Genomic DNA, 14674 nt, shown 5'->3' on the forward strand with positions numbered 1-14674 from the left:
TTGCACAAAAAAAAAAATCAGTTAAGTTTATTTTTCCAATACGAGATTATAACTGTAGACAGTAGTCACAAAAGTGTCCAGGTTCAACGGGGGCCTCAAACACCGCCTGTACCGTCTTCGGCCAACCCAATCGGATGGTGCCACGTCACCATTAAAAAAACGTAAAACCCGAAGTTTTGTCAGCACTCGCTCGCTGACCATCTCGCTCTCACTCTCCAGTCTCACAGTCAGATTCTCAGTCAAGCCAAGCATGGCGGCCACGAGAGCCGTTGCCGTAGCGAGCAACGCCAACGCCTCTTGCTTGCTCTTCAAGAAGCCGTTCCTCTTGAAACATGCGCCTTACAGCAACAGCCTTTGTTTCAAGAACCTGAGGGTAGCGTCGGTTAAGAGGTTGCTTACTTGTAGTGCTATTTACAACCCCGAGGTTCAGATCAAAGAGGAGGGTCCGCCCGAAACCCTAGACTACAGGCTCTTCTTCTCTGACAGTTCTGGCAAGAAGGTACTTTCTCTCAATTCTCTTGAGTCTCGTTTGGTTCCCGATAAAACCGGAATATAAAAAGAAGTTCGAGTTTTGAATCTATGGGAAACCGATTGTGATATATCCATCCAAGTTTGAATATTCATCTCTTGAACCGTCATTTGGCGCATTGTTTGGTAGACAGGAAATGTGGGAAATGGGTGATTAACTATAGTTTTGAACAAACTAGCTCTTATGCTTGCCTAATTCTACCGTTCTAATATTTGCGTTGGTTGTCGAGAAAATGCACGAGGAAAAGGGAGAAGTTATGTCTTTTGGTATCAGATTTTTCCAGTTCCTTGATTTCCTAGCAAGTTAAGTATAGTATGACTTTATCTAGCTAGTTGTTAAGAGAAAGATTTTTCTGGTTCCAATTGCCCCATATGTGTTTGACATGGAATAGAGTTTTACGATCTTTGTAAGCGCTTCTGGTTACCTTGAAGACGTAGGAAATGAAAAATATAATCGAGTTCTGAATGAGGTGAATAGTTAGTTTTAGAAATGCAAAAGAACACAAAACATAACATCAATATTCAAGTTGTTTCCTTTCCCCTTTTTCCTTCAGTTTCTCTTTAGAATCTCAATGAAAGGTGGTGGTTGCCAAAAGTAGGAAGAGAAAACAAGTTAAGTACTTCTTGTCTGGAGAAGCAACAATTTTTGCACAACTAATATAGTTGTTGGGCCAAGTTGAGGTCTCTCTTCTTGTCTCCCATTAATTCAGTATTCTGATATGGATTTTAGCCTTTTTTTTATTCTGTCTACTGTTTGGAAAATATGGAGTAAGGAAATAAATGATAAGTTGTTATAAGATAAAAGAGAAACAACTTTTCTTCTTGTCTTTACCTGCTAATATTTAAAGAAGTTATTTCTTTCTGTAACAGATTTCCCCTTGGCATGATATTCCACTGCACTTGGGAAACGGTGTTTTCAACTTTATTGTTGAAATCCCCAAAGAATCAAGTGCAAAGATGGAGGTTGCCACTGATGAGCCATACACTCCCATAAAGCAGGATACAAAAAAGGGAAAGCTTCGATACTATCCGTAAGATTCGATATTTTAGTTTTTCTTCTGAGATATGTTGCTAATCCTAATTTATGTGCTTGTATTTGTGGTCATATATATTTTCATTCAAGCATATCTAAGCTCAACTGCTGGTTGAGTGTGCAAAGCCCTAGTTGTGAATGTGGAAAGCAGCTAGTGTCAGTGCTCACTAGTTGCTGTCTTCCAAAGAGAATTTTTTGTTTGGGAAAAAGTTGATGATAATGATAAACCTGACTTTATTTCTATCTTTGTACTTTTGAGTTTAACTCCCTAGAGATTATACATTAGCTAGTTGTGATTATAAACTCGCTGTCTTCACCCAGACTCAGGTTTATTATCACTTTATGCCGATCCTTTTTTTTTATAAGTAATAAGAAACTTTATTACATTAAAACTATTGAGCTTAACTCCCTAGAGATCTAAATTCTGAATCATCTTGCTATATGATTGTTAGATACAATATAAATTGGAATTACGGATTGCTTCCACAAACATGGGAAGACCCATCCTTTGCCAACTCTGAAGTTGAGGGGGCATTGGGGGATAATGATCCAGGTATATGACCACACAATTATTTTGGGTTTGACTATTCTTGTGTATTTTTCATCTTTGGTCCCACACAGCAGTCAAGGCTAATGTCCTTTCTGTTTTCTTTTAACCTGTAGTTGATGTCGTTGAGATTGGTGAAAGTCAGAGAAAGATTGGCCAAATTCTTAAAGTCAAGCCCTTGGCGGCTTTGGCCATGATTGATGAAGGTGAGCTTGACTGGAAGATAATTGCAATTTCGTTGGATGATCCAAGAGCTTCTCTTGTGAATGACATCGATGATGTTGAGAAGCATTTCATGGTATGCCCATTTTCTCAGTGTTGATACATTTTCCCAAATCAGCCCCTCCCCCTCTCATTGTGCCCAGTGTTGTAATATCATCAATTTTGCTCTAAGTGGCCATGTCAGGTTTTTTATAGAAGAGACTCACTATTAGGGGTGTGCAAAATTCCGAAAATTTCGACTCCGTCCGACTTCCGCTCCGACTCCGACTCCGACTTCGTCGGAATTCGGAGTCGGAATTCAGAGTAGCTCCGAATATCTATTCGGAGTCGGAGCTCCAAGAAGCTCCGATTCCGACTCCGAAATTTTTTTTACTGATCACTTGTGCTCGAGCGAGGTGTCGAGCATACATTGTATTGAACATTAGCTCGAGCGACATGTTGAGCGGAAGTCGAGCGAAAAGAGGTTCGCTCAAGCGACATGTCGAGCGAACCTCTCTGAAAGAGTTCTGCTCGAGCGACATGTCGAGCGGAAGTCGAGCGAACCTCTTCCAGAGAGGTTCGCTCGAGCGACATGTCGAGTGGAAGTCGAGCGAACCTCTCTGGAAGAGTTCTGCTCGAGCGCCACGTCGAGCGCACGTCGAGCTCCGATCTTATGTCGGAGCTCCGACCTCCGATCGGAGTCAGACTCCGACTCCAGTTCAGAGTCGGAGTCGGAGCTCCAATTTGGCTCCGACTCTTGTCGGAGTCGGAGGTCGGAAACGAGCACTCCGACTCCGTCGAAGTCGGAGCCCAGCCCTACTCACTATGGTAATAAATTGTGTAACTTTTTATGAAACAATATCATGTCTGTAACTAGATCAGGTAGCAACCAGAAAGTTTCGGAATAAGTCATGGCCTTAAAGGTATTTTTAACTTAAAATTTTAATAGTATGGGATCATTGTGTAAAATTGGGATTAATTGTTCATTATATGGAAGCAGAATGAATTGTGGCTGGCATAAATCTCATGGTGATACATCATTATTCACCAAGAAGATAAAGGGATATCCAGGTTGTAAAATTGGACGAGTGTGGAAGAGAATTAGGTTTCTTAAAATGCAGATGCGACAATTAACTGGTAGGCTGGTCTATATATGGATGGCAGAGTTGTTTGACATTGCATCAAAGTGGTTCTTGTAATTCAAATTGAGACCTGCAAGTTTATTATAAAGCTTACATACAGGTAACATTATTTAAGAAAGATATAGACATATACGAAGGAGAATGGTGGTAAACCATTTCATGTTGTGGAACCAAGAAGGTTGAAACAGGGCTTTGTTGGGTTGAGTATTTCAGCTAATTTGTCTGTGGTTTATACATCTCATAAGCATAATAGTGAAGTTACTATCAACATGGTTAATCCTTTCCCCTCCCTCAGCACGTTGTTCAGGGACACATCTATCTTTGAACAAATTTCTAATGATATAAAAAAAAAATCGAGGTTTTATGTGGTAGAATGAAACTGCTTCAAGCATTCATTCATAGTATAGCCGAAGGGTAAAAGGCAGAAAACTAGTGCATTGTCTCTTACATATAAAAAAAAAATGGTGCATTGTCTCCTTTATACAATTCCTGTGAAATTAAGGAAAACTTATGAGGTCTAATCTGATGGTTATTTCAGGGAACTCTCACTGCAATTAGGGATTGGTTCAGAGACTACAAGATTCCTGATGGAAAACCTGCTACCAAGTTTGGTCTTGGAAACAAGGCAGCTAACAAGGTATTATTTCTTTCTAGTTCTCTGGTTTTCTATGCTTATCATCTGGGAGTGGTGAATGCGATCCCCCACTTTGTCTGAGATAGAGACAGTTCTGCCCTTTATAATAATTCTAAGAGGCTTCAGTTTATAATATTGACCAATTATTTTTTAGTAGAAGCTTAGACGAGATTTGGGCTTTCCTTCAGTCATTAGACTCATTACATTGCTTCCCATACCTAAGAGTAACTGATAATAGGGACTGTCAATTGAACTAGCTGTTAGTTATCCTGTTGCCCGAGATTTGGTATGATTCTTGAATATGGTGCTGCAGATTTTGGTCAAGTCTTCATATGAGCTTTACTGCCTTTCTATACCTTATCTTTGAAAAAAACGCCACAGGATCAAACCATTTCAAGATTCATAAAAAGAGTACAGTCAGTACATTGCATTATAATAATATACATTCAGTGCATAGCATCATCGTCCTTGTTATTATAATAAAGGGAAATACTTTAGACACAAAGAAATTACACAACAATAAATCTACAAATTAATGTGACTTGATGTGGTATGTCAGATTATAAAGTTACTTTTATTGTAAAGTAGATCTAAAAGATCCCATGAAACCACATCAGTTTGTGGATTTATTTTGTATAATCTCTTTGTGTATGTAGCAATTTTCTATTATAAATGTTACCATGGCATGTTCTCCCATCATATAATAGTGCTTTTTTTGTGTCAATTTTTCTGCCTGATAAACAGGATTATGCTCTTAAAGTCATCGCTGAAACTAACGAGTCCTGGGCTAAACTTGTCAAGAGATCGGTTCCTGCTGGAGAGCTTTCACTTGTGTAAATACATTGGCAGACTGCAAGTGGGTGTGCTACAGTGGCGGGGTGTTCACCTGGAGGCAGATCCTGGTACCCTGCTATACCCGGATCCGCCCCACCCCCCGGATGAACACCCTTAAAATTTGCTTTTCAGTTTCTGTAAGTACACATTCCTACTTGATGGGAAATTGAGAAGAAGCAAGTAATATAAGAAGCCAATACTGGATCCCTCTCACTAAAGGTGCAGTGGAAATTTTAGCCTCACATATGTAATGCATGGTTATTGCGATGCCCACGTGTTCTTTCTGGAAGGGAATTCTTTGCGTATGTTCAAGCCAATGCTCTTTGTTTGCAAGTATTTAGAAGAGTCAACCTGCAATTCGGGATTTTTTAGAATAAAAAAACCTTTACGTACAAAATAGTACTGAGAATTTCAGAATATCTTAATATTATTTATTATTTTATTATTATTATTTATTTACTTTTAACTATTATTCAATATTCTATCATTATATTTTTATTATTATTCATAAAATACATGATCTCGCTATCCAAATGCAACCCAACCGCTATGTTAGCAGCTAGTAAAGAACAAAGAAACTAAGTTTGTTATACAGACAATCATTGAGTACACAAAACGCCTGCAGGAAGCAGAACAAGCCAGACCTGGAAGTGGTAGGCCAGGTACACAAACGCTCTCTACCAGCAGCTGAGTTGAAGAAGAGCTTCTTCAAAGTCATTCTCCGACGCAGAAGAAGGGTCAACAGTTACAACACCATGTTCTTGTTTGTCATCCGGTCTTGCTTTGCAGATGACATTTTCTAAAGAAAACCGTTTCAGTGCCGAGATCAGGTTGAGCCGAAAAGATGTTGCAGGTGGTAGTGGTACTGGCCGAGAAGGAAGAGATGCAGGGGAATTTGATTTGCCGTGGTGACATAGAATGAGCATTGCTGCTGTTGGCGCCATTGATCAACGGAAATATACATGGATATATACCGTTAAAAATCTAGATATATATATAAAGAAAGTGACAGATTGAATCATAAGGAGAGTCAACGGAGATATCTTAAACCGGCAAAAAAAGAATCTGTGGGTGTTGCTCCGTCGGTTTTAGGTGATAGTTGAATCAATCATCCATTGATATATATATATGACTACTGCACTGGTCTATGTGAGGTGCGTAGCGTTTGATTTATGAGAAATTCCCGATATCAAAGTTGCCTGTGGTTTTGGGCGACGTTGTTTCGGGAAGTACGTTGTTTTCTGCTTACGTATAGAGCATCCTTTTGGAGTACGGGATTCTACTTATAATTCACGGCGCAAGAGAGATGTTATGGAAAAGTTTTACGAAAGTAAACTCAAAAAAACATTCCAATGCTCGTATCCTTTCCGATAATATTCACTTTTTCTATTTTATATATTTATTTTTATAATATATCATATATCATTTTATTTATTTATATTATTTAAATAATTTTTTTTTATTCTTTTTAAATATTTCTTTCAACTATCAATAAATTTATAATATCCTTATATTTTTTGGTATTTGCTATATATTTTTATATACAATGTGATATAATTTCGTCCTATACACACAATAAAATATTAAAAATAGTTACGATCCCACGTCGACTAAGTATGAGATTGGTTAGTGGTTTATAAACCTCTAGATACTCTTCCCTTGCAAGCCATTTTTCAAAAGTACGTTTTACCTAGTGAGTTTCGTAACAAATATAAATCAAATAAAAATTAAAAATAAAATCAAAATCAAAATATAACGAAATGAGATGATATTACAAAAATATTTTCAAGATATTTTGTGGAAGAGAATGAAAGAAATAGAAGTGTTTTAAATGATGAACAATAAAAGTAATTTGTTTAGATGGTGAAAATCAAAGTAAAAGTAAATGAGAGAGTAAAACAAAATATTAATAATAAAAAATTATTCTCTGGATGAACAGTACCTATCACATGTATTGGGTTTACTGTAGCTGAATGTAAAATAGAGGAGTTTTACATGATCTAACGGATCTGATTTTTGGACAAAATTTTACATATATATAGCTTTTAGATGTATTTTAAAAGATCTATCGAGAATGCTCTTATAAACTGACGTGACTTATGTAACTCCAACTTTTTATCCATTTTGTAGATTTAAGAGATTGGCTTAACTTTTAATAAGCATTTGATTCCTTGTGAAATAGGGGTGGCCTTGTAATTGAGTGCTCCTACAAATCAACCATGTCATGTGTCTACTCTCAATTTTAGACATTTGATAACGTGAAGATTGCAAGGAAGGTTGATTCTTTGCTATTCATGCGCAGAAGACATCATCTTGGATACTTGATAGCTCTAGGTATTTAATATTAACTTAAAATTACAATTTACACTTCTTTTTATGAAATGAAATGCCTTTCTTATTCATTCCAAAACTGGGACAAGATTATAGACCATCTTAAACCACCAGGTCGTTATTTACATAAAAGAAAAAAGTATAAGTGCTGACATAAATAAAGGATAATGCAAAATTTTTAAAAAAATTCTAATTTTCAGCTGTAGATCGTGTTGTTTGTGCCATCTTCCCTTCAAGCAAGGGTGTTCTGTTTGTCCTATCAGTTGCAATAACTTGATGCTCGCTTTCTTCATCAAATCTATCCACGCTGCGCATAAATACTCCTGCAGTAGTAATAGAACATATTGGTCTCATGTAATTGTAATAACTTCAAATTTTAGATGGATAACCCCACTATTTACCAATGAACCAAAATGCTATCTACTCTTTTACTCGAGGAACTTCGGTGCCGCACCCGCCATTCATTATCAGTGGATATGAATGCTCCCCTTGTATGGAGAAAAGGAAAATAACTAATAAGAACTTACCAATAAACCAAATTCCGGCTGCTGGAAACAAAATCACTGTTAGAATAAGAGCAGTCTCCCTCCAGTTGTTAATATGATCCTGCATGACAATTCCAAAGCAAGGCCCGTTGTGCATCAGTCCATTGCTTTCTATAATGAAACAAGTTATATTGGGGAGAACATGTAGCAATCAAATATGACAAACCTGGAGAACTCCAACAAGAGGTGAGGAAGGCACGTCTCCGAAGATGTGAATTGCAACAGTAGAAATAGCCATAGATAGAGGTCTCATACTTGGTTTAACAGAATGGAGACATATATAATTTACAGGTCCCTGCAAAAGAATATTTTTTTTAAAAAAAAAAATCTTGTACATAAAGAGATTGTCGGGGGGAAAAAGACATATAGACGAAATTCTTTCTATAAAAAGTACTTCAGTTTGCTTAGGAACCATTAGATCAAGAATGCAGCTACCAATTAACTACAAGCAGATCATATAGTTTATCATTCATTAATATCTTATATATATATAAAAAAAAAAATCATTCATCAGATGCACTTTATTTTACCCTGTAATTAATGCAAGTATATAATAGCTGTGCATGGAACAAATGCAACGAGGCAACCAACATTCAATTTTACGTCGAGGAGGAAAATACCTGAGTGGCAAAGACAAGGAGTTCACCAACTGCAAAAAGAGCTAGGAAAGCATACATGCTCTTGCAACAAAAGGCACTGAAGCAAAATATAGCTCCAATAAATGTTGTCACTGAAAGAAGCTGCAACAATTGGCAAGTAAAGAATTTAGTGGAAAAGGCAAGCTGAAATAATTTTTACATGGTGATTCAAAAGAAATAAGTATCTAACAGCTACTTATTAAAAAAAAAAAGTATCTAACAGCTTCTCATGGTAAATAAATAGAGTAGAACTTTAATAAGGCACCCTGAGTCCTGACAGCACGAAAGTAATCCCAGAACCTTTAATCTAAACTCAAAAGCACCTACCTTAAAAGCATTTGAAATGGTGTTTGTCATAAAATCGAGAACAAAGCCTCCAGCTAATGTGCCCAATATTCCGCAAACAACTGTGACCCCTCCAAATATCAGATCTGCATCGCTCTGCAAAAATAACGAACTTTATATAGTGCAGCAAGATCACCAAGTTGTATCTTGGGGCTACATTGTTGAAATTTAATGAGTACATCTTATTTATGCAAATCTTATGAAATTAAATGAAAGAGGTAACAGCTTACCATATTATATATGTTTTTACCAGCCTTAGGCCCCCAATATGAGTATGCACCAATGACGAAGTTGTATGCTATGTAACCTAAGGGTCATTCAGAGTTTCAGATAGTTAATATAAAGAATGAGGAAAGCAACATGTTAAATTATTGCATTTCAAATATACAAAAATGAAAATCACAACTAGCAAGGATGAAATTCTCTGGAGTAACTTATCGAGCAACACACTTTATTAAATGAAAGTAGCTACTACACATGCAGAAGGTTGCTGTAAAGCAGGTGAGAAAAATACCTAGAACGTTAACGACATACACCTTCTCAAGCAAAAGCACTTTCAAATCTTTCATAAATCTTGCAACTTGATTGGAAATCTTGGTTGCAACTTTCACCCTGCCATAAATAAGATCTCAGAAAACCAATATATGAAATATTTTGGCAGATGTGTATATGCTTTACAGGTTGTATAAAGGCCTATGAATCGCATTCAATAATAAATAACACCATGTGAGCTTAAGGATGAAGCTACTCACGTGGCAGGTTCACATGAACTCTTATCCCAGAACTTTTCCTTTGTGGATGCAGCTCCATCATTACCAACTGCAGCCCCTGTAACCATGCATTGAGAATCAGAGTAATAATTATTAGAGCTAATAAAGAGAACTACTCTATATATAAAACTAATCAACAGAGCAGATTCCTGTTATATTTCACTACATAAGATATATGAATAGCTTTAAGAAACAATCCTTGTCTGCTAGTAAGAATAAGATGTTCATCACCCAGTGGATGAAGTACTTCACAGAAAAGTAAAATAAGCAGATACTGTATAATGCCATCATAATGATAACATGCAGCACCTTCAACTCGCTCCGAGGTCGCTGTCTCTACCTCTGCCAGTGCTTTGCTTGACTCAGTGGGAGCAAATCCTGCATCCCCAAGTTGTTTAGAAACATACCAAAAATGATTGCAGGATTATAAGTGAATACATTAGGAACATGCACCTTTCAATTGAAGAGGCTTCATCACAAATCCTAGAATAGCGAAGGGAAGCATTAAAGCTGCCTCTATCCAGAATGCCAGACGCCAGATGAAATGACTTCCAACCTATATAGGAAAAACAAAAGACGAATACATTGAACTCAATAAGACCAGAGCAGGCAACATAAAGGATATGGAAAGAAGTGAAAAACAGCAATTAGAATGTGAATTGTAGTAGGAGATGAAAATGGTCTCACACACATAATTCTCATGATTTTACAATTAAATATTAATCAGGAGTTCAAACTTGACAGTGGACTTCAATCATAGAGCAATTACTTAAATGGACTTACCAATCCACCATAAACATAGCCAAGTGCATATCCAGTTGGTATGCACATGTAAAATATTGCAAGCCATGCCGTTTTCTGACACAAATACAGGTTATTAGAAAGAGGTCCAAGCAGACAAAACAGGTAAAATAAAAAAAAATTGAGTGTAAGACCATGAAAACTATGACTACAACATTTTTATGATCAGTCTCCTAATGACAAAATTAATTTATCTTAACATAAGAATCTTCCAACAAACCTTCAAGAACAAAAAAATGTTGTTTTTGACCTAGTAAAAAACAACGGTGTTGACTCAAGCACAAAGAAAAGTAAGGGAAGCCATCTTATCCCATCCCAATTCCACCCTCCTAATCAGAATAAACAACTCGGTGTAAAGGCAAGTATTTAAAACGTCCGTGCCTCAATGTCCAAACTGAAAGTGCAGCACAATTTCTGATGGCAGCTGACCAGAAAAACAGGATGCAATCACAGAAGCCAAAAGAAATTGGAAGACGTGCAACTGTTAGCACAATTGCAGATGGTGCTTTAACTTTGATTTGCCACAGAATCATTACATCCAAATATTAAAGGGCCTTAAACTTAGTACAGCACACTGCACAGATCATGCAATGCCAATCATACTCAAAAGGGAAAGGGGAAAAAAAGAACGAACAGAAACCTGAGCAGCTGGGGCATTATCATCAATGAATGGTGCTGCTAGACTTATAAATGAAGCCTCACCAACACCAACCAGCCTATAAAAAAAGAGCCCTCATTACTTCTTATACAAAGACCAAAATGAAAAGTACATTAGATGACTTGATGTTGTGCGTGTGTGTACACATATAATTATAAGTAAGCCACTTACATGCGACAGATTGTAATGGACCAGAAATCAAACGACAAACCGCAACCGATAACAGCTAAAGTCCAAACTGAAAGTCCCACTCCAATAAGCCTAAATGGATTTACGCTGCAAATTTTCAATAAAAATAATTTAGGATTCTTAAGAAATTTAATTAATGATCGGAACCTGGAATGATATATTTTGGCATAGGTAAAAAAATTTAGACCCCAAAAAAGAATAAAATATTTTATCTTTCTCCAATCACTATCAATTAATTAAAAATGCCAAATTAATATGCAATGGAGAAAAAACCTAACGGAGATGCAAAGATGGTTGCAGTGAAAGCCTGGATTCACAAAACAAGTTCAATAACCCTAAACGAATTTATGCCGCAAAATTTGATTAAAACATAAAACCTAGAAAGAGATCCACTAGAAAAAAGTCATTTGGCATGTAATATAAGGTTTAAATCCAATACAAAACTAAAGTTAAAAAGAAAAAGGCCAAAACAAAAAAGGAATCGAACTTCTTCCCTTTCTTTGTAATTGATCAATGAGGCACAGTGAATTGCACAGCAGTAAAATTTTATTCTACAACAAGGCTGAAAGAGTTCTGCCTCCATTACATATAAGACATGTCAACCTCAAGGAGGATAAACAGGAACCTTGCCTAGACTTTGAACACCCCTTTTTTTTCGATAAGTAGATTTTGAAAACCCCTTCGATGATCAAGTTAGAGTGCATATTTTAACAACTTGTATGCTGTGCCACCATTGTCACAATCATCAAAATATCATCCTTGTTTTAGGTGGTGCATTTACTATCAGTTTCCAATTATCTGTATAATGCAGCGTTTTTTTAGCAAAAAAGAGAGTTACATGCTTGCAGTTAATGATAAATTCTCTCTAACATATTAGAAACCCAATTTTCAAACTACATTACTATTTCAATAAATTATAATAAGATAGGTTGCCAACTATGCAACACGAAATGGTTATTACCTCTTTGCTAATGATGCAAATATAGGGGAAGCCACAAGAAGTCCAACCATAAAAGCAGATGATAGAACTCCATCTTCAAAATTGCTCAAGTTAAACTCCCCCCTACATACAATAGGGAATCAAAATCAGCAAAGAAATTTAAGATTCTTGAGAAAGTAGATGGTCCATAATTTTAATTCCCAATCAAACATCCCATGACTATCCATAGTCATGCACACCAGCACACACAACCTCAATCACTTAGTAGCTGCAGTGAGCAGATGTAATTTTCAGACTGCATAAATCTGGACAAGGATAACAGCAAAATATTGAACTAACAAATAGTTTTCTCAATTTTCTCATTTTTATAGCATAGCATGATTCTTGGAAACAGATGAATGTTGCTGCTGTCAAATGATCACATACAACAACGAGGAGAAGGAAAAAAAAGAAACTGTTTTGATATACAGTCACAACCAGATGCTAAAGGAAGGAATACTTTCACAGATTCGAATGAGCGCCCCTAGCATAATCTTACTGTATTCCGCTACCGGATGTGCATGTGCCACTTTTTGTGCAAGTTCCTTGACTCCCATTCACACCATTGCTTGCTATTGCTCCCCGATCCACATAATTTATCAAGTTAATCACACAAAAGATAACAAGTAGCCTGCAAAAACAACATAAATAAATCTAGTATATTACAAGATCAACAAAAATGATATTTGTCAAATCTTTAAAATGGATAATGAAGTTTGAATGTCAAGATCTTTATAACACAAGCTCGGAATTAAATCAAATAATAGTACATATAGACCCACGCACAAACTTCAAGAAGTTTCAGGCGACCATTTGTTTTGGCACAAAAAGCCAGGGCTGCACATACAAACACATCCACAGAGATTTAATTTTGAAAATCTAATGAATCAGCCTTCTACTTTTAACTTCAAAAGCATAACAGCCATCATTCTGCCACTAGTACCTAAAAGCACCCCCAGCCAAGCCAGAAGGGCTGGGGAGTCAGTCAATTAAGTACAGGAGAAGTATCATTTTTCTTGAATGCATCATTCTATGATTTACCAGAATGCCTTTTTATCAAATCCAACGATTAACTTAACTGAACACTCAATAAAGAAACAGTGAAACATGTGCTCCAACCCATCAATGTCAACCTCTAAAAAGTGGTCAGACGAAACATGCAGAGCACAAATGCTCAGTGAAGCTTGGGATATAAATGTGTAGGGACCAATTTCAAGATTAGTAGATTTAAAAATCTTCCATTGTACTGGACGGAGTTTCAATTCAATGAATGCCTAGCGACCAATTTGACCAGAGGAGCCAGAACAGGAAATCAATTTTAAGTTTTAATCTCAGGTCTACAGCATCTTGGTTTCTAAATTGTAAATATATGAGAATTCACTGATCCCAAATAACTGTATTACGCAGTGGTTATATGCCGCATCCTTTTCCTCCAATTAATATGAAACAACAAGCATATATATGAAAACACTTTTTTTATTTAATTTTCTCAGCAACCAAACACAGTTTCAGCAAACATCAAAATCAAAGTTCGCGTTTTGAAGTTTCTGCACATTGACATTGGTTTCCTGGAACACAAAAACTAATCCAAAAGAGAAATTTTGGCCCAAATGAATGAATCCTTTTTGTTTCAGCTGTTACCTCAGGACCGATAAAATATACCCAAGGACCGATAAAATATACCCAAGAAATCTGAAGCGTGAATGCCAGACACTCACATTACAACCCCCCCGCCCCGCGAAAAAAAAAAAAACCGAAACGTTCCAAATTTTCTTTCTTTTCTTCACCCAAATTTCTCAATGACCAAAGAGGTACCCCAGAAAAAGGGAAAAAAAGAGAATACCTTTTTGGCGTGAACCATGAAGGGGTGGGAGCAGTGGTAGGAGTTCCCTGCGCCATCTCTGTTTCAGCCGAAGGCTTGGATTCCTCTGAAGGCTTTGCTTGTCCTTTCTCCAGTGCCATAAATGAGAATAATAATGAAAAGAAAAATTATATTAAAAAAACAATGAACAGTTAGAACTACTTCGATTATGGGTTTTGACCGGTAGTTGGAAGAGGAAGAGTGGGTGCTTGTTTTCCTAAAAAAAAGGGACCATCAACCTCTGGAGTTTCCATGTTTATTTATAAACCTCGGAAGCTTTTTTTCCGCTGTCAAATTTGGGGGAAACAAACATATTGTGAGCTGGGAATTGCTTTCCCAATCTGATATGAAAATAGAAAACTGATGGGAAACGGAGTGTTAAGATAAGGATGATAATTTGATCAAGATCTTCGTCGTAGAAGCTGTCTCTCTCGCCCAAAGACATACGGGTCTAGGATACTTTGTTCACAACTAGATTTCTTTTACGGTTCTAATCACGTGCTGTGTGGTTTACAAGGTTAGGTTATGAGCCTCCACGTTTTGATTATCAACCGTTGATCTAAGCATCTCCAAATAAGATACAGAAGTGGAGGAATATCCCCCCGATATTCCCGATATTGATTCTAACCAATTGGTTA

General features: G+C 36.7%; 2 protein-coding genes across 2 annotated transcripts; one reads left to right on the forward strand and one right to left on the reverse strand.

The window, feature by feature from the left end:
* The first annotated feature begins 80 nt into the window (after positions 1-80).
* LOC109008709 (soluble inorganic pyrophosphatase 6, chloroplastic-like) lies at positions 81-5129 on the forward strand. The gene is made up of 6 exons (XM_018988910.2): positions 81-499; positions 1399-1559; positions 2014-2114; positions 2225-2406; positions 3990-4088; positions 4830-5129. The coding sequence occupies exons 1-6, from the start codon at positions 251-253 to the stop codon at positions 4920-4922; spliced, it is 885 nt and encodes a 294-aa protein (XP_018844455.1). The 5' UTR covers positions 81-250; the 3' UTR covers positions 4923-5129.
* Positions 5130-7290: 2161 nt separating this feature from the next.
* LOC109008708 (probable sphingolipid transporter spinster homolog 2) lies at positions 7291-14484 on the reverse strand. Its single transcript, XM_018988909.2, has 16 exons — positions 14019-14484; positions 12675-12806; positions 12158-12259; positions 11179-11283; positions 10990-11065; positions 10332-10406; positions 10002-10104; positions 9858-9926; positions 9531-9606; positions 9293-9390; positions 9009-9085; positions 8761-8874; positions 8416-8535; positions 7962-8090; positions 7778-7856; positions 7291-7573 (listed from the first exon to the last, which is right to left on the reverse strand). The coding sequence occupies exons 1-16, from the start codon at positions 14135-14137 to the stop codon at positions 7440-7442; spliced, it is 1608 nt and encodes a 535-aa protein (XP_018844454.2). The 5' UTR covers positions 14138-14484; the 3' UTR covers positions 7291-7439.
* Positions 14485-14674: the final 190 nt, after the last annotated feature.

This window comes from Juglans regia, chromosome 13 (genome assembly GCF_001411555.2).
Source record: "Juglans regia cultivar Chandler chromosome 13, Walnut 2.0, whole genome shotgun sequence".
NCBI classification, from domain to species: domain Eukaryota; kingdom Viridiplantae; phylum Streptophyta; class Magnoliopsida; order Fagales; family Juglandaceae; genus Juglans; species Juglans regia.

Excerpts from the sequence above, each read along its gene's own strand:
- LOC109008709 (XM_018988910.2), top strand. The coding sequence starts at position 251 with ATGGCGGCCACGAGAGCCGTTGCCGTAGCGAGCAACGCCAACGCCTCT. Across the intron at positions 1,560-2,013 it reads GGAAAGCTTCGATACTATCC|ATACAATATAAATTGGAATT; the intron begins GTAAGATTCGAT and ends TATGATTGTTAG. Across the intron at positions 2,115-2,224 it reads ATTGGGGGATAATGATCCAG|TTGATGTCGTTGAGATTGGT; the intron begins GTATATGACCAC and ends TTTAACCTGTAG.
- LOC109008708 (XM_018988909.2), bottom strand. The coding sequence starts at position 14,137 with ATGGCACTGGAGAAAGGACAAGCAAAGCCTTCAGAGGAATCCAAGCCT. Across the intron at positions 11,066-11,178 it reads TCCATTACAATCTGTCGCAT|GCTGGTTGGTGTTGGTGAGG; the intron begins GTAAGTGGCTTA and ends CTTTTTTTATAG. Across the intron at positions 9,607-9,857 it reads GACCTCGGAGCGAGTTGAAG|GGGCTGCAGTTGGTAATGAT; the intron begins GTGCTGCATGTT and ends GCATGGTTACAG.